Genomic DNA, 20,396 nt, shown 5'->3' on the forward strand with positions numbered 1-20,396 from the left:
TGATGACAGAAATGCACTTAGACAGACATCAGCATGATCTGCACTGTATAACACTACATAGTTAAGTTTCTTTTTGGATTTTAATTTGTAAGATCATGGTTTCCATAGGAGGGTAGCAAATTCCTGATAATTTGAATGCAAAAACCTGGAAGTAATTAAAAACAAACAAAATAGCTATATAAAGGGTTCTGGAACTGAAACTGAGTGATTATGCAAGCTAAATTTAGAAAAAAAGAATTTTATTTAAAGAATGAACATTACTTAGGGTCAGTGTTAGGATACTCAGCCTTCTTTGGGTAAGGAAGAAGGAACAGTTAAAATCAAATCTGAGTTAATCATTATGAATGAGGCCATTTTCCTGGCTTTGATCAAACAGGTAACTGAATGATTCCAGTCAGGTTTTTCTGTCTCCACTCTTTCAAGATACCAAGCAGCTCCTCAGCCAGAGAAGAGAGCTGTAATTCTGTCTTGGACTTTGGACTTCACTAAAGGACACTTTAAACTTGTTGGGTTCACCTACATCCCATGCCCATTTCATACTCGGAGTCGTCCTGCTGTTCTACTGCACCCTTTAAATCCTCCTTTCTAATCCAAGCCCACCATTTTTGGATTTGATTTTTGATAAACTTATGTGAAATAATCCAGCCCATGTTTGTTACAGTGCTTTACTTTGTACGCCCCTAGTAACTACAAAGTCACAGAAACCCAGAATGGGTCAGGTTGGTCATTTGCTCCAAGCTCCCTGCTCAAGCAGGGCCATCCCAGAGCACAGGGCTCAGGATTGTGTCCAGTCGGTTCCTGAATACCTCCAGTGAGGGAGACTCCACAGCCCCTCTGCACAATCTGTTCCAGTGCTCAGTCACTTGCACAGTAAAGAAGTTCTTTGTCATGCTCAGGTGGAACTTCTGTGCATCAGTTTCTGCCCATTGCCTCTTGTCCTTTTGCTCGGCAGCACTGACAGAGCCTGGCTCATCTCTGACACCTCCCTGCACACACTGGCAGACATTGGGGATGTTCCCTCTCAGTCGCGTCTCCCCGAGGCTGAACAGGCCCAGCTCCCTCAGCATTTCCTCCTAAGGGAGATGCTCCAGTCCCTCACCCACCCTCGTTGCCCTCCGCTGGACAATAAAATAATTACACAATAATTTTTGTGTAATAACTACACTTACAGTGTGTTACACAGCAGTTCACAGGGAGTGGGAACTACTGAGGCCTCGTTTCACTCCCCCCGCCGGTAACAAAGCTCACTATGGACCATGAATTTATCAGGAGCCGAGGTCAAATGAGACTCCCGGAGGTGTTGTTTACTTGTCCCTGGCTTCCTGCACAGCTGCAGCATTTTGTCCCCTCTCAAGAGCGGCTACAGCAGAGCTCCCCCGAGCGCCCTCGCACTGGCACGGTGCTTGGGAACCGCGAGCAAAGCGGCAGCCGCGGGTCGAGGGCAGCGGGCGAGACCCGGGCGGAGCCGCCCCACGGCCCCTCCCTGTGAGGGCCGAGCCCCGCGGAACTACAGCTCCCGGCGTGCCCCGCGCCGTTCCCATGGCCACGGGCAGCCGGGCCCGCGGCCCGCGCAGCGATGCCCAAGGCCAGGTACCGGGAGCCCTGCCCGGGCTGGAAACCATGGATCGCTCCCGCTGCCCTGGGGGAAGGGGCCCGCGGCCGGGGAGGACAGCCTGGAAGCGGGAAGGGAGGGCAGGAGTGCTAAAACGGGCCGTTCCGGCCTCTACCCCTAAAGCGAGCGGGGCCGAGGGCAGGCGGGGCACGCTTGGCCTTTGTCCGCTTACTGCTGTAAGGGACCGCACACAACCGGGGTCTGCAGGGGACCGCGGGCGGCCCTGAGCACGGGGGGCGGCAGCTCTCCGGCACACCGAGCGCAGGGCCGGAGCTTTCCTGAGCCCTCCGAGCCCTGCCCGCCCCCAGAGGCCGGCAGCTGCCGCAGGCTCCTCGGAAAGCCTGGCACGGCACACAGGCTCTTAAAGGTGTCTCGGTACCGCAGTGAGAAAGCCTGGCACGCCACACTGGCTCCGAAAGGAGTCTCGGTACCGCAGTGCCCTGCCGGTTGAAGGGCTGCAGTCACCGTCCCCTGGAGGTGCTTTAAGGAAAGCTTGGACGTGGCACTTGTTCTGGTCGTGTTCAGTCACAGGCTGGACTATATGATCTCAGGGGTCTTTTCCAACCTAATTGATTTTGTGATTCTGTGATTAAATGTACTCCAAGCAAAGCCTCCCGCTGTACAGCGGGTACGTGCTAAGTACGTGCCACAGGTGGCTGCTGGGGTTATGGAGGAATGTCACCTCAGCTGGCTTGGTTAGAAATATTTCGACAAGCAGGGAGCAGGTGATGTGAAATTATAATAATCATCTACACCACAATAACCTTAATTTAGATGTTTTCAGGAATTAGGGCCTAAGGTGTGTGTTTTCTCTAATTATTCTTTTCTTGCTTTGTTTTCTTCCAATTAGTGATACTTTGTGGGATCTTGCTATAGCTGAAGTGGAGAAGAGAGAAAATCCTGACGATGATGATGTTGTCAAGCCAGGGGAAGTTTGGGAAAAATCAATATTATTTATGGGAAACAAAAATGGGGTAATCTAAATACTGTACAATTCTACACTTTTCAAACATAATTTGTGTCAGGGAAAACATCTCATATTTTCAGATGTTAAGGTTCACTTAATTTTAAAGACATAATACCTCATGGTCTCATTCTGCAGAGGTCTAATTGATCACTAATGTCTGTTTTAAGTACAGTGTTCCTATTACTATATTTGTCATGTCTATTAGTTTATACTTAAAATAATGGTAGAGTAACTTGATTCTGATTGAAAATTGGACTTGAGTTTCCACTGTAAGGCTGCAAGCAGTTACATGCATTTGCAGTTTTCTGGCACTTTATTATTGGAATGTTAAATGAATTTGACTTAGTGATACAACTTCATGCTTTAAAGACAGTACAGTAGAGTTTCTCTTTGTTTTTAATTTCCAGGGAAAGACCACTATCATACTGAGATGCCTTGAGAGGTATGTGTTAAATATTTTAAAGCAGTTTTCAGCTGTAGATTTAAAACCAGTCATATTGTGTGATAATTCATAATGCATGTATGCAGATGTGTCCTGTAACTGGTTAATCACTTAGGAATGAACTTATTTCTTATTTCCCTTCATTATAACCTCTCAGGTGATCCTTTCAGTCCTTCTCCAGTGTTAGCTGAAATGACTCATTCCTTTGGGCTGGTGCTGCTGCTTCTCCTGTCTTGAGTACCTGACACCTCCTGTCTAAAAGTGTCTCTTCTCTGTACTGCTGTCTCTAAGCCAAATTCTGAACTGACTGATAAATACAATTTAGTAACTGCAGAATTAACTTCCTTTCTTTAGAAGATCTTGACAAAAGTCAGTTACTTTTCCTTTAGGGAAGAGTCTCCAAAGCCAACATTAGCCTTGGAATATACTTTTGGAAGAAGAGCAAGGAGACACAATACAGTGAGTATAAAGTATAACTTACCATATCTTTATATGTATACACACACCTAAAAATAACATCAAGAAACTCTTTTGCAGCCCAAAGATGTAGCTCATTTTTGGGAATTAGGTGGTGGAACCTCATTAGTGGAACTCATTCGGATACCAATCACTGTCCACAACATCAGGTAAGTGTAAATATTCCAGAGTTATTTGAGCTTTCCTTCAAACATTAGTAAGCTCTAGACCTTTTTTTTTTGTGAATACCTCTTTCAGAGTGTAATCACTGTAACACCACTGTGCTTTGCTTTGGTCTTCCTTTTCATGCTTCTCTCCTAAATAAGTTCTAAGTAAGCTCAACAAAACATGGAGGAAGTAAGTTGTCCTGAAGTAGATAGAACAAGAAATACAGGAAAAGATAAGACATAATATCTTTATGCTCAGTGAAGAGCAAAACAACAGATTGGGGACATGAAAAATAAAATCTTGCTTCCTGCTTCTGTGTGCACACACAGATGCTCTTTCTGTGACTGATATTTTAGGGTGAAAAACAAGGCCAAAAACTGTGACAAAAAAAGTCTCTGGATTTTTGGGATATGACCTCTTAATGCAAAAGTCATTTCCCAACAGAGAGATGATGTTTCCAGGAGGAACCAGAGCTACTGAAATTATTTGAAAACAAAAGGAAACAAAATTTTTGATCAAATTCAGAGAACGTACTTTAAATAATTCCATTAAAATAATGGATAGCATAAGAAGAAATGCATGAAAAAATGCATGAGGAAATTACAAGGTGATGGGGGGTGCTTTTTATGATTTTTTTATTAAGGAAGATGGGAGTTGAAAGAGGAGAAAAGGATCAAAAGATGAGCTTTGCATTATGATGTATTGCTTTATTTCATTGGTATTGAGCCTTAACTTCTGTGGGGAAGAGAAAGGAGGGATATCATTTTTATTAGGTATGTTTGCTTCTGTTTTGACTACTGAGATAATGCCATTATTTGCTGAGAGTCTAAGAGAGAATAAAAATAAAACACTTATGGCATGTGAAGCTCTTTGTCTTTAGAAGCTTGGGAGAGAAAAATTCAGTATAACGTTCCAGCCCCTGACTAAATTAAATTAATTGAGCTCTACCTCCATCAGTCTTTTCTTCCTTTTTTACTGATAAGGGATTTTCTGATGTGGAGAATCTCAAGATTCTTTGCTGTGATAGCAATGTTCTGTAAGAACAATTCACTTCACAAGGCAATATTTTAACATGCCAGAAAAAATTCTACTATTTCAACAAATATAAGTGCATTTTGCTGATTTTCTCATCATTGTACTCAAGCAATTTGCTTATTTAAAAGTTCCATAAATATATCTAGTTTCAAGAGACAAAGTATATCTATATCAAGAGATTTTTCACTAGATTTTTCTTTCCCACAACATTTTAAAATGAAATTGAACATTAAGTTGGCTTTGTAGCTTTTGTAATACCACTCTGGTCTGGAATCCCCTTTTTCAAGTCAGGTTAGAATGAGATAGAATGATGGCAGCTATTCAGATTACTGCATTTGCAGTGAACTTTACAGGTGCACTTAAATGCAGCTGGTGTTTTGGGAGGCAGGGTTTTAGAAAGAGAGGACTTCAGATGTAAAAGATTTCCCATCAACAATCCACCTTTAAAAGTCTAGTAGTAGCTAAGGATGTCATGATGTCATGAGTACTCTTTTATCTTTCAGATGACTTTTCTCAGGCATCCATTCAAGGTTCCAACAAACTGTCACAGTCTATGACACAGAATATTGTCCTTAACCACGTTTTCTTCATTTCATACTAGAAAGGAATAATGAAAATAGGGAAATTTCCCAGGTCTACAGGGAATACAGGTAATAGTTAGGAAAGATCCTAGCCATTGGCCAACATTGCTTGGTCTGGGGTTGGAGATTTAGGAGATGGCAGGGATACATAACAGCAGAAATCCTCAGTCATATAGGAGGGAACTGCAGGGCTGATTTGCATATTTTACTGTTTGAAGACAGTCCCCAAAAACAATGCCTTATTGAAAGTTTTCAAAATAATAACTCTGAACAAGAGCCAGGGGAAAGGTTTCTTCAGAATGCAGAATATCCCTAAAAGCCATCTTGCTTTGCTGTCACATTTAATTCCATCTCAGCAGGTAGATGTTCACATTTGCAGTGCAGGTGTGGTTTTGTATGAAAACACTGACTGCCTCATGTGCCAAATAATGCCTATTTCACAGGTCATTTGCTGTAGTTCTGGTGTTGGATCTCTCCAAACCTAATGAACTCTGGACCACTATGGAGAGCCTTCTGCAGGTCACCAGGAACCACGTGAACAAAATTTTAACCAAACTAGAAAAGACAAACCCTGAAGTAGCTGCTGAAATTAAACAGAGAATGTGGAACAATCTGCAGAGGGATCACCCTGTAAGTTACTTCTAATATTTTCTCCAGATGTCACAGGCCTTTATACAGTTAAAGATAATGCTTTAGAAAATCATAAACAACTCTTTTAGATTTTTATGCATGACTGAAAATCCATTTGATGTAGATGAACCTGTTCACTGGAAAATTATAGCAATTTAATAAAAATTCAATAAGAGCAGAAACAAGGAAAGAAGGTTTCTTATATCTTTTTGTTAGATATCTAATGTGATTGTTATGGCATGTTACACCAATCAAAAGAAATAGTTTTAGAGTAGCAGTTTGCTTTTTTTCCCCCTCATCTTTTAAAAATGAAGATGAAAACTAGAATGTACAAAAGTCATCTAGCAAGAGACTAGCTGAAGGTACAAATTTAAGAAAAGAATATAGTTATAACAGCCATCAACATGACTATATACTTTGCATTTATTTAAATGTCTATCACAAACTCAATGCCTTTTGATAATCTGACAACTAATTAAATTATAAAGTTTCAGAAATGTTAACATCAGTCCTTTAAACATAATTGCTAACTAAATCTCTGGAAAAGCTAAACTAGATTATGCGCAATAGAAAGGAAAAGTCATTGTGCGTTAAACCTCTGCAAATGTTGTGTGTATATAATGCATAAATAAGTATTCAACAATTCAAAGACCTGGCATGTAAATCTAGTTACTGTAACTTCTATAAAATGCTTCAACACAGCAAGTGCTTGTAGAGCTCAGAAATTTACAAGTAACTTAAAATGTATGAGAAAGCCACATATGCAGCACTCTGTAGATTTAGCGTGTGGGGTTTGATATTGGGATTATTTTGGTTTTTACTTTTAGAGAAGGTAATTCACAAAAAGATAACACCTACATGCACAAATAAATGGCAATAAATTATGACCACAGTGTCTAGTTTCATATAGGGTTTTACATATCAGAAAATTGCAAGCTTATTGCAATAAAGAAAAATAATAATGCTATTATTTGTTAAGAAAACTTGGTATTCTTGCACTGTAGGAAAAACAGTTATACCTTCTGAACGAAAATTTGTTCATCCTCCATTATCAAAGATATCAATAATGCAAACAAAATATTATATTACCATTTGGTTCTCTTCTTATTTTAATCATTGTTCAAAGAAAAATTTTGTCAGTTTATTAGAAGAAAATATTGTAATCTATAGTCAAATTAAATGATTTCTTATGAAGATCTTAATGTGCCTTTCAATGGCTAAACATATTTTTATTATAAAGAGGAATCAATTAAATACTTATATTTTTAAGGATTAAGATATATTTCATCGGCCTGGCTAAAGAATTATTTGCTATGATGACAAAACATATCAATTGCAGACCCTGTTTAAAAAGGCTGAATGGATCTAAACTACTCCATAGTCAAAAACAAATTCCACAGTCAAAGCATGAATAGGGTTCAATATACTAGTTTTAAGGTTTCTGATGTTATCCCAAATTTTTTCTCTTAGTTATGAAATAAAAACTTTTTTTTTTCATTTTATATTCTATATACTCTTTTTAAGTTATGATAGTTTTGCTTAAAGCTTTTTATTTGACAATGTATGAGTGAAGCCATTATTTCTCCTCTCCAAGCAGAGGATTTTCAGTATGTGCAGCTTCTGTCAACATTCTGTCATTGAACCTGTCTGTGAAATAGCTGGGGTTAGGAGGGAGCAGTTGGACCAGCCTCTGCTACAACTCATCTTTCTTGCACTGCTGCAGCCAAAGCAGCTTGAATAAATATTTGCCTGAACACACAAGGGGATTGCCTCATTTCATGTGGACTACAGCAAACTCTTCCAGATCACTTGAGAATTCTTGTAATTCACTTATTAAAATTTTATCCCACATTAGCTATTCAGCACATAAGCCTGCACTTTTAGACCTGTTTTCCTCCATTGATACTGATTCACATTTCAAGATTGTTCAATGATGTTTCCTCTTTGTGCTGATATCAAACATTTGAAATTCACATTAAATATTCTTTGTGTGTTTGGAAAACATGATGTGGACAGGGCAAGTGTGTGACACAAGCAAATAATTCAGTTTATTTTTCTTGAGATTTTGTCTGCATTCTTTTAGATTTTATCCAAAGAATGTGAATGTGTCAAAAAGCCACTTCTTCTAATCCAGCCAGGCAGGTGTTCTATGAATACATGAGGTTTTTCCTCTCTTCCTTTCCCATCTAATAATGTAATATATAGTGTAAAAGCCCATTTATTCCACTGAGTGTTCTAACTGCTCAGAGGGATTACTTCCTGACCATTTAGGAAGAAAATGGGAAAATGGTAGAATATAATATGGATATTGCAATAAAGTTGACTCCTCTGCCTTAAGGTTTGGAAAACGTTGTGTTCTGTGAATTTATTTTAACCTCTTTCAGTTGCTTTAACAGTTGCAATCTTTTACAGTTTGTTTACAGAGCTTAACTGTCCTTTATCTTTTTAACAGGACAGTGCATTAGTTGACCCTTTTCCAATACCCTTCGTGATAATTGGAAGCAAATATGATATTTTTCATGTAAGTAATACTTAAGTCCCTTTTTAATAATTAAATTATTCTCAGTAAATGTTCTATATACTAAAATTTTACTAATATAATAGCAATCTTTTGAACTAAAGTGTGGACAGCCAGTCTTCTACCACCAAAAAAAAAAAAAATCTTTCCATCCAACAGCATTAAGGAAATCCTACTGTCATTCCTTCACAAAACACCCCCAAACTGATGATTTTGAAATGTATGTAGAAAATGCTTCCCTTTTTGGTCTGCAGCAACTTGTGTCTCAACAAGAAAACGCCACATGGATGATTTCCTTTTATAATGAGAGAAATCCAGCTCCACGTGTCCCTTGTGACAGCAGCTGTAAGTTTATGGCAGTGAAAGAGGGGTGTATCTCAAGTCAGCTGATCAGATTTTTTTTGGAGGCAGCTTCAGTCTGGAGCTTCTTTTAAAGTACTTCCTAAGTTTCTAGAGACAAGTGAGAAATTGCATTTTTTATGGAGGAGAGGAAAAAAATGTCATAGTACTGCTGGATTGTCTCCCAGGCCATAAAAATCCCTAACAAATGCATACTCACTGCACTTGATCATAAGAAACCAGGACTGTATATTTGATTTGTAGCAGCTGTGCTGGCAGCCTGTGCTTCTCTGGATGGCTACACAGTGCACTTGATACCTGGCTGACTCTCTGAGTTACTGAATTCTTTGTTAATAAGGGACTTGCCTTCTCTTTATGCTGAGCCACGACCCCCTTAAATGGTTCTAATGTAATAAGGACAAAATACCAGCCTGATTCCTTTGGGATTGACTCCTGCAGGCATCACTGGGACCAAGTTTTCACCCATTTTATCCAGGGGATGCCATCTGTATGATCTTAGATGAAACACATGAGTGAAAAGGTACTTGGATGCACCTTTCAAATCTTGCAGGTATTAGAATTTAGACAGCATATACCCAAAGATTTTCTTAAATATTTTCACAAAAAGAAAAAAAAAATCTTATTCTTCTAGTAGGCAGCATTTCTACTGGTAAAAATTTAAAACAATATCAAACAAATAAATTGAAAATTACATGTGCATTCTCAATTTAAAAACTTTTCCTGGACTAACATATTGCCTGAATTAGGCTTCTTCTGTAAAAAAGAAACAAAGAGAAATTGTGACATTTCTTTTTAGAGTAGGCTGTTACTGATTCTGTCTTAAGATATAATTATGCTGACAGCTGAAAGCCTTATGTATTGTAGCTTAAGTGCACTGCAGTTTATATTAAAAAAAGAAAAGTTTTAACTGTAGTATTTTGGGTTTTTTTCTTACATCTATGTTCTACTCTCAACTTTTTCAGGAGTTTGACTCTGAAATGAGGAAAATAATAAGCAAGACACTTCGATTTGTTTCACATTATTATGGAGCCTCATTAGTGGTATGCATTTTCACTTTCTACTTAAGAATAGACAAGATGAACAATATTTTTGTTACAAAACAATCATTTTTAAAATAGTACTATAAAACTCCTAGAGAAAATGGGATTTCATTGGTTTTACAGTAGCTTTCTTCATGAGGCTATCTGTTGAACAAGTCACTGTACTGGCAGGGATGGATGGACATGCCTTGTGAGCAAACAAACTACACAAGTCTCAGTATCAACAAACACTGAATAAAAACAGTTACCTGTTAGCCACCTTAGTTCCTGCATTGGGTTTATTGCATCCTGGGCAATTCTTTTTTTTGTACAAGAAAGGAGAATGGGCAAAAGTGATTGCCTTAGATTGAATTAGGGAACTGAGCCTTTTGGTAGAAGCATGAACTTACATCAAGTGACCGAGCTTTTGAAGGTTTAAAATCATTGGCTCATTTTCACAGTAGTTTATGTGTAACAGTTTACTACACTTAGGGTGTTCAAGGAGGACAGGAGCTTCCTTACAAAAGTGGGTAGAAAGATGCCAACATGAGAACAATGAAGTATTTATTTTAGTTTGTCAGATCATTCTCTCAGTAAAGACAGAAACATGCATGCTGGGATTCACAGTCCAAAAACACTGCATCTTGGATTTACTGTGCATCAGAAGATGTGTCTAATTGTATCAACCATCATTTATGTAATAAATAATATTTAATAGTAGCTTAGGGATTATCAAAACAATTTATGTTTACTTTGAATACTTATAATAATACTTACAATCCCAGCATGTCCTTTTGCATCCACATAAAGCTTTTTTCACTCTGACACATGAATTTGTCTTTTGTTAACTGAGAGTACAACTGTCTTGGTTGGGGTTGTTTTAGTATTTAAGCATTATTGTAATTAAAAAATCGAATATAAATCTCTTTGTCTTCTTAATCGTGATTGTCATTGAAATGAGAGGGAGAAACCTAATTTCTCACAGCACAGATCTGACTTCTTTCTCAAAGACATGAATCTGTTAGGATACAAAAGCCCTTAGACAAGAAGTTGTTTGAGAATATATTCTGAAAATTGCTTTCTGATAAATCTGTACCATTCTGCCACTTTTAAGCTGTTTTTATGAAAATTGTATAGTTATTAATTACATTTCTAAATGTTTATGGTATTCTGGATAATATTTAATGCAATTTAAAATCTTAACTCAGTCTTGGGGAAAAGAATTTTGTCTCATAATATGCATATTTCAAAAGCTTTGGATCAGTATTTTAAAAATTATCCTTTAATCTTTATTTATTCTACTTTTTAATCTTTCTTAATATCCAGTAACAAATACATTCATATTTTTGAAAGGGAATGTGAGATTTTTATTCTAGTCTATTCAGTGAACATGTACCAAATTTATTGGGGTCAAGTATTAATTAGAAAGGCTCTGTCCTCTTTGTAGATGGCAAAATGCAGCATACCTATGATGGAAGTTCCTAATGTGTATTTTGTTTTCTGATTCATTTAGTTTACCAGTAAATCTGAGGCTCTCCTGCTGAAAGCCCGTGCTCTTATCAATCACTTGGCATTTGGCTACGATAAAAGGTAACGTTATTGTTCAACTATTAAATGTCTTGCTCAGAACATAAAATTACTTAATAAAAACATTTTAATCATAATAACTTTTTTTAAAAGTATTATCTCTGAAAGAATTTTGCTCATGGACTTGGACTTCTGTGACTTAGCTGCCTATCTCTGCTAAGAACAGTGATAACTCCTTAGTTTTGATCCTCAAACTGATGAATGAAAAATGTGATTGCCACTGGAATTGAGCATTATTTTATTTACATGATTTATATGCAAACCCCAGGAAGACTCTAGTCTTGGCTAGAATAATCTTGGGGTTTTTTTGTTGATTGCTAAATGGTCACTTGATAAATTTTCTTTTTTTCTGTTTAGCAAGTCTGTATCAGTGGATCCCAGCAAACCTCTCTTTATACCAGCAGGCCTGGATTCCATGAGTCAAATAGGTTAGAACATTTCCTGTTCATTGTTGCTTCATTCTTTTGAAAACAAGAAAAATATTTTAAGCAAATAGATAAATTACAGCACATCAGTATCAGTTTTAAGAGATTACTGAAGGAAATAGCTTACAGATTTTAAAATCATGATTCGGTATATTACTGAGAATTATTTGTGCGGGTTTGTTAGGTAGTTTAATAAAGTCTCTGGACTATGTAAAATATTAAAGTATACCAATAAGCTTAGATCTGAAAGAAAATAAAATATACAAAACCTCTCAACCCATTTCATGGTAGGAGATCAATGTTTTTTTCAAAGAATGTTTGAAAAATATACAAAACCTCAGCCCATTTCATGGTAGGAGATCAATGGTTTTTTTTCAAACTTGTTGCAGCTTGTCAATGTAGAAGGTAAAATACCAAATCAGGTGGTTCATTATGCAAAATTATTCTGTGATTTATGTTGTTATGACAACACACTTGTCTTATGTGTGCTGTGATCCCCAGGACCACCACCTGCCTCTGACAGTGATCTTGGAAAGATGCGTGCCAACACGCCTTTGGAACTATGGAAAAAAGTATTTGAGAAAACATTTCCTCCCAAGGTAGGAATGGATATGCCAGGCATACAGCTGCTTTTCTCACAGAACAGCAGCAATAACCCTGCTCCTTGTTGTCTTTCAAGTGCACTGACTGGAATTTTAGTCTCACTTAGCAGTTCTCTTTAATACATTTTTAAAAGATAAAGGCTTGTATGTAGTAGTGCTCCTACATCTTCAGTGACCTTCCCACATTTAGAAATTATGAAAGATGCTGTTCTCAGTATAAAATGCCCCAACAAGATAAAGACTAAACTTCTTAGAAACTATAGGGAAGTGTTAGTTTTCATGTTATTTTTCCTCATAGCCTTTAAAAACACAATAAACATCTCCTCCTGCACCCAGCCCTCCAAGTACCCCTGAACTCCCCCTGAAACAGCTGGAGAAATGAGTACACTTCTCATCTGGCAAGCTCCATGGCTATTCAGCAGTGTATCAGTCTAAAGATTGAAACGTTTGCCAAAGAGATTCACAGTCTCCTATTTTGGTTCCACAGGAGGCTTTAAACTTTGAAGCTATTTTAATGCATTGTAACCCTCTTTTTCCATTGCCTCACCTAGGAAGTAGAATTCTGCTTTATTTTATTCCATCACTGGTATTATTGCCTGTTGCTACTTTCCATTTGATATGATTAAGGAGAAATGTGCAGGACAACATTTAAAAACCCCTCCTCATGTGATAGTTTTTCTTACTATTAGTGTATTTGCTTCTTTGGAATTCAAGTTATAGTTTACTCAAGGCTAGGAAATGAAAATGCAGATATTTGGCAAAGATAGCAATCAGTTTCTCAGCTATTGAAGTAATGCTTCTGATAACCAGAACTGAATTCTAATAATGAGTATTAAATAGTTTATCAACTGTGCCCTAACATCATGGACCAGGAAGGATATTTTCATTTTGATGCCCAAGAATAATAACCAACCACCATATGAGAATATTTTCTGCCCTTTAGAATCTAGCTGTGCTTTTATTTTTTCTTCATTTTACTGACAGGTTTTTTTTTAACTAATCTGTGTCCTGTAGCACAAAATTGTTCCATAAATGCAAGCTTTTAATATATTGGTAATAAAAGCAAATACTTTAATTTCTATAGTGTGGCTTTTTCCTACTAAAAGAAGATAAATTGTATCATTTGGAGTTTTGTCTTTTCTGCTTTTAGAGTTTCTCTGATTTACAAGATACCAAGGACCCTGCACAGGATAGTCAATATGCTGAGTATGAAGTTGATGTCATGAGAGCTCAGAAAAACCAGGTGTGTGGTAATTCTCTAAATGCTGTTCACAGTCAGGTATTCCAGAACCACCAGCACTGCTGAACTAATAGTATATACTCATACCTCCCCTTTTTGTCCTTAAATAATTTCAGCTTTAGATTTCAGCTTAGGAGTCGGTTGTGAGGTTTTTTTCCCCATTGTTAGATACTAAGCCAGTAGACCATTGTTAGATCTCAAAGTTTTGGCTCTGAGGTTTTTTAGAAATTATAATTCAAATTTTCCCTCAAACTGTACTTTAAAATTAACTCACTAAAATAAACTTTGAAGCCTTCTTGATGTAATTTCCTCATTTCTTCACTCTGTACTCTCATTTGAGTGCTGACTAACAAAGTATAGGAAGCAATATCAAGGTCTGTGGTGGGGACTCTTCTGTCTTTCTCCTTCAAAATTTATTTAAACTGGAAAGGTACTGAGATGATAACATTTCTAACTTGAATTTGCAGGCTATGGACATTTTATCTTAAATAGAGTGAAGGGAATTGTTCCACAGAGTGATGACAAGTGGCTTAACCCCTGAATTCCAGGAAAGACCTTTAATGGGGAAAGGGTCTTCTATTTTTTCTTTAAAATTTTGAAGTGTTTCTGCCTTTCTCTAGATTAGTGGGGAATTAATTTTATAGAAAAATTCTGTGGCAACTAGGTGAAGGTTAAATGACTGCCTCACAGCTAGCAGTATATAACATCAGCTGAGTAGCAGCACTGTATAGAACAGTTTTCATCAGTATGGGTATGTTCATAGGTATGGGTCTGTTAAAATCAAACCAAGATTTATCCAAAGAATAAAGCAATTTCAAAAATCCCCTGCAGCCTTTGAACCTGCACATTACCTGCAATATCCTTTTAATGTAGGTATCAGTTCTGAATTTCTGTCACATCAAGAGCAGTCCTAGAAATCATTAACATTTGTAAAGCACACTGCTTTTGGAATTTAAAATACAAACATACTCAGTATAGCTACATATCTCAAAATAACTATATAGTGTACTAGGTTTGTTATTTTTACATAATAATGTGTTGCAAAAGAAGATACTGGTATGTATTGATTAAATCATACAGGAAATTATTAATTTTCTGTTTTTAAATAAAAGAGACAGGCTTTTAGAATCTTAATCTGTTCAAGGGCATTGCAAACCATTATAGCTTCTTTTTGTTGGACTACTACAAGTAATTTGAGCATTAAAGAGAAAATTACTTTTGTTATCTGCAGTTATTTCCTAAGTTTTTATCACGAAGTTTAATTTTTACAAGATTATTTGCACATTATTAAAATGTTTTATACTAAGAATTTGAATTGCACCAAGCTAGAAATACATATCTAAAAGAAAAGAACTTTCTAGTTGCAATGTTTCTTGAAGTGTCCTTCAGTTTTCCAGTTCATTGGAAAGCAGCACAAAAATCATATTTTTTAAGCACCTTTTTAAATTCCTTATGTGTCTGACATTCTTTATAGTGTCTCATGGTACCCTTTGCAGAGGAGGACCAGTATTTTAAGATGGTCAATATGCAAGGTGTTGCTAATGAAATCATGGGACCTAATGCAGAATTAGAAGTATCATGTGATGCCAATGAATGGTTTCATGTTATCATTTTTCTGGGTTACTTTCAGTTAATTAATGTTACTTTGGACGACAGGTGATAGCCTATTTGCATATTTATCTCAAAGATAAGCTTCAAAATAAAAAAAAGCACATAAGCAGCAAGGGAAGCAAAACACAGCCCCTGTCACTGCATCTGACAGAAGAACCAGTAATAGCTGACTGACTCAGTCCTCATCAGGACTGCTCGATAATGCCATAACAGATTTAGAGATAACTGTGGCAATAATACAAAGTTTAAATAAATCATTTCCAACTTTGTAATTTTGATTGAAGGATTTGCCTGCATTCTAGCAGAGTAAAAGATTGAATTCTAATTCTTGAGTATAAAATAAGAAAACAGTTTAAAAAAAAAAAATCAAGAAAGTCCCTGGCTGACTCCAAGGTACTGTTAGCCAGCATTTATCTGAGATGCTGTTTGGCTGTAGAAGTTTAGAGTCCAGCTCATCAGCATTCTGACATAACTGTTTTCTTTCAGACCAGCTTAGTTTGGCTTCTTAATATTTTCAGAGTTAACTATGACATTTCTTTCTTTCTTAACATTTCTTTCTTAACATTTTTGTTCTGGAAAGCCGTCTGAGGCTGTCTTTTCCTCACTGTGCCTTCCTTCAAAATGGAGCACATCTCTCTTTCTCAACTATGTCTCTTCACAATTTTTTTCCTAGTTCTTGCCCCACAGACATACGTAGCACAGGTTTATATTAAATAGTGCTGTTGGAATTGTTTGCTGCTTTTCATTCCCTGTAGTTAAGCTCTGAGAGAGAACTCAACCCCAGGGACCCTTTTGCAAGTTATATGTCTAATGTAATTCTTAACTAGCAGATTTTCTCCAGGAATTACTGGAATTTTGTGCATTTTGCAGGGCTTTCAAGATTAAAAAAAAAAATCTGCATAGTTATTAGGCCTTCAATGTCTAGGTTTTGGTCAATTCTTCATACATAAACCACATGGCAAGCTTTTCATCCTCTATCCATTCCCCTATTAGCTTTTTGGATTTTGATGCTTTCAGGTCACCTTAATTTGATTTTTGGTACACACATAACCTGAATAAGAGTGAGATCTTTTAAAATAATATTTCTGATTAGAGCTACATGTCTACACCTGCATCAGTGAGCACCTATGGGAAGTATGAAAGTCTTGTTCCTTAGTTCCTTCTAAATGTTGGTGGCAGTGAGAGCCTGGCACATGGGAATGTCTGTTCTCTTTCCTTTCTGCCACAGATGTAAGTGGCAGACTTACTCTAAGGTGTCTTTTTGAAGTTTTTCTTTGTTTCATGATATGCCTTCACTGCTAATGCTCAAAATAGGTGCTTGGACTTTTTGATCTGGACATTTGTCTGCAGCTGCATTCATTGATGCAACAGATAAAGCTCAGCCTTGAGCTCAATGACCTGGAGAGCCTCCTACTCATGCGCTTCAGAAATGATGGCAGTGCCAAAGTTCACGGTGACTGGTCCTTGTTACACAGAGCTATTACTTCAGGGATTGGTGCCAGTTCTAGCTGAAGCCTCACGCCATGAGGTGACGTGAAAAAAGGAGATGCCTGGTGCCATTTGGTGTCAGCTAACAAGTCATGGAAGCAGATCTTAATGAACAGAGATTAACTGTTAAGTCTTAACTAACTGTTAAGACTTTAAAAAGTCATAAACACAAGAAGATTCTGCATCTCACAAGGAAGAATAGTTGCATTTCCCCTAAAATTGCAGCAACCTAATCAACTCCCAACCTACAGCTACAAATCTGCAGCTCACATGGGGACTGTGCTGGCCAACAGAGTGAGAGCCATATTCTTTCAGCATACTCTGCTGCCATGATCATATTGCTGAACTTCAGGAGACCATTTCAGTCTCATTCCACAAAACAGAAGATTTCATACTGTGCCGTGAGGCCTTGGTCCCACAAATATAATAGGCCCCTACCTTAACCTGCATAACAGAGCAGTACCACCTTTCATTTCCTCCACAGGAGGACACGTGCTAGTCTTCATAAGAGAAGAAGTTATTTAGAATATTTACTTAGCTGCCAAGAACAAGCTTTCTTGTTTTCACATGAAAGCATGTCCAAATGGGTAAAAAAGACCTCATTTTTAAACCAAATTAAAGAGCATCATTAGAGCACTGTTATTAAATTTTCTACCAAAGTTTTTGTGCTTAAGACTTTTAATGAATGTTTCAGTACTTGGTTGCTTTCACCATGTTCCAGATTGAGGGCACTTCCAGTAAGAAACTGCATGAAAAGGAAAGTTGAAGCCATATCAGTCACTCAGAACAGAGGAAGTGCAACAATTAAGTCTTTTCCTACAATCTTAATTTTTCCTTCTTGTTTGTAGACATTGTAGTATTGTCTTTAATTACATGATCATATACTATTTTGCTGATGTCTCAATTCAATTGTTCAGTATTTCTTTTCATCATCCTTATTCTTTATGTACCTTATTTTTCAACCTGCCATCCAGACACTTCAATGAACACAAAAGTATTAATTTTTTTTTCTCTGAGAGTGTGTGGTAATGTTATCTTATCTGAGTGCCTCACAAACATCAGTTAAGTCTTTCTTCCCAATCCCTTTATGAGATTAGGTGTGATCTTCCCCATTTGACAGATGAAGAATTTACAGAAACACAGAAGTACAGAAGCATTAAGGTTTAAAAAAAAATGTAAGCCCACTTTATGCCAATGTTGAGATATCTGTGATAAGTTGCTAGCACTAATAATGTTTAAAGCATTCAGATCACATTGAAAGCACATTTAAATTGCAATTATTTTTCTTTGTAAATCTGATCTCTGCCCCCTACACTTTCACCCACAGAACAATTATAGCATAATGCTAGCATGAAGATTTTTTGCTGAAAAAAATCTTTAGAAATTACTCCAGACAGTACACACACCTACATAAAATTCAGCAGAGGAAACTGTTGTTTGTAATGGTGCTAGAAATTCCTACTATAAGCTTCAGTGCTCCCAGTTGACTGACATGAGGTCATTTGTGTACCTTGCTTGTACTCTGCTGATCTAAAGTACAGAAAAATGTAGCTCCCTACATGACAGCAATTGTGGCAAAATTCATAGCACTTTTAGGATAATTTTGTTAAATACAGAAATATACTACACCTTCTCTGCAATGAAAAGTGTTTGTACATACATACATTTGCCAAATAAATACATGAAGTTTCTGGAGACTTTTAGTAACGAGAAAATTAGCTTAACATGTATATATGTTTCTTTCTAGGAACTTGAACAATACAAAAGAAATGCCTCTAAATCCTGGAAAGAAATGGATTTTGACTCTGATTGATGAACTGCTCTGTCTTCAGTTTAACACCATTTACCAAACTATTTTTATAATTTTTACATTACATTAGCAATTTCATCTGGTGCAGTTGAAACTATATAATATCAAACTATGAAGTTGGTATTTATTGAGCATTCCTGTTATTTTTATAAAAGGAGCTGTTTATTCACTCAGTCCAAATTCATTTATCTTGGCACTGGCAAAGAGTTTTAAAAAGTGGGGAGAAAGGAATTCTAGATTGCTCTCAGGTGGGTTTGTATATGAAGACTGACATTAGTAGTTCAACCTAATTTATAACACATTATTTGATTTACTTTTGAATACTTTACCCTAAGCATATATTTAAATATAAACAAGTTTTCATACCCAGAATATGAAATTGTGTAGTGTGCTAGGCGTCTTTTTGTAGTTCAAAACCAAAGCTTAAGAAATACTTTCATAATTGTTTGATGTATTTGAATTAATAAAAAAACTCCTAAAACTGGCAGAATAAAGTGGAGTTAAAACCTTCTTTGACCTGAATTCAGAAGTGTGCATTCTCTCTGTCACAGAATCATACAGTTTAATACAGGACTTACTTCTTGCAATGTCTAATGTCACACAGAGTTTAGAAGATGGATGTTTCTGTCATATATTCAAATGCTAGGAAGTCAGTCTAATTAATTTGACAGATACTTGGTTAGTGCTGAGAGTGTTAATGATTCACATTCAGCCTTCAGCAGGAATGGGATTTTGTCCATGCACACCTCACTAGTGTGAGATGCACTGGGTGTTCTGAGAATACCCAAACCAATCCAGATTGAAGCCAGAGGTGTTTCCTGAGAGCTCAGACTTGTCAGAGAGTGAATGTCTGAAGAGTCACTTGGCAAACCAGATCAACCCTATATGCTCCTAAAAATGGGAGAGACAGACTAACCTGGTATCCTTCCAGCTATTTAAAGCTATTTGTTATTTTTAACATATTTGTTCACCAGATGTTTTTCTGAATACAACATTTATATCTCAGAATATTTTACATAAAGATACTAGAAAAATACACTTAAGTGGAAACACTTATTACCTTGAGGATTGGATTTAAAATTCCTTGTTATGAACTGCCTCATCTCAAAACTATCATATAAAACTAGCTATATAATTACAGAATTTTAAGATACAAATATACTTACGTCCTTGGAGAAATCTATCTCTCTGCAAAAACTAATTTCTTCACAGAACATGAAAATAAGATACAAAAGTTAGGCATTCTGTGTCTGTTATGTTTTCAGTTTTGAAAGGCCCATGAGAAAAATTTCCAAAGATGAAAATAGCATTGCTTCTGACAAACAACTTTCATACTTTTTCTCTAGTTAAATTGACATTTTATTAAATAAAACCAAAACATTATTAAACAAACTTTTTTTTTTCCTTGTAATTCATAAACTGCTTCCAAAACAAGATTAGAACTTGACAGTGAGAAGAAAGAATTGATATAAATAACCTGTCTTCACTGATTTACTATCACTTACAAAGCAAAACCAACTTGGGTAACTTTGATACTGCTTCAAGATCCTGTACTCATCAGTTGCATAGTGTGTATAAGATTAAAGTGGAGTGAGTTCTTGATTCTGTCTTTACACATATTTGGTTTCTTTCCTCTCTACAGATTCCTCAAATGGTATCAAAACAAGACATAAGACTGAAAATACAATCCTAGAAATGAGATTTACTAGCAGTTGGACCCCTCTATTTACTAGTAGTGGTTAAAAAATAAAATAGTGGGGAAAAAATTAGAGCACCATTGCTACATTGTTAAAAATTGTCAGCAGTAGCTGACTAAATTAAATCAGAAAGCCCTTTAAAACATGA

The 20,396-nt window shown here is 36.7% G+C and overlaps 1 protein-coding gene across 1 annotated transcript; it reads left to right on the forward strand.

The window, feature by feature from the left end:
• Positions 1 to 1,539: 1,539 nt before the first annotated feature.
• On the forward strand, positions 1,540 to 19,390 carry DYNC2LI1 (dynein cytoplasmic 2 light intermediate chain 1). The gene is made up of 13 exons (XM_058802020.1): positions 1,540 to 1,590; positions 2,463 to 2,586; positions 2,987 to 3,021; positions 3,411 to 3,480; positions 3,559 to 3,647; positions 5,705 to 5,891; positions 8,344 to 8,412; positions 9,732 to 9,809; positions 11,302 to 11,378; positions 11,733 to 11,803; positions 12,302 to 12,399; positions 13,553 to 13,645; positions 18,489 to 19,390. The coding sequence occupies exons 1-13, from the start codon at positions 1,577 to 1,579 to the stop codon at positions 18,552 to 18,554; spliced, it is 1,071 nt and encodes a 356-aa protein (XP_058658003.1). The 5' UTR covers positions 1,540 to 1,576; the 3' UTR covers positions 18,555 to 19,390.
• The last annotated feature ends 1,006 nt before the right edge of the window (positions 19,391 to 20,396 follow it).

Source organism: Ammospiza caudacuta, chromosome 3, assembly GCF_027887145.1.
Source record: "Ammospiza caudacuta isolate bAmmCau1 chromosome 3, bAmmCau1.pri, whole genome shotgun sequence".
In the NCBI taxonomy this organism is placed as follows: Eukaryota; Metazoa; Chordata; class Aves; order Passeriformes; family Passerellidae; genus Ammospiza; species Ammospiza caudacuta.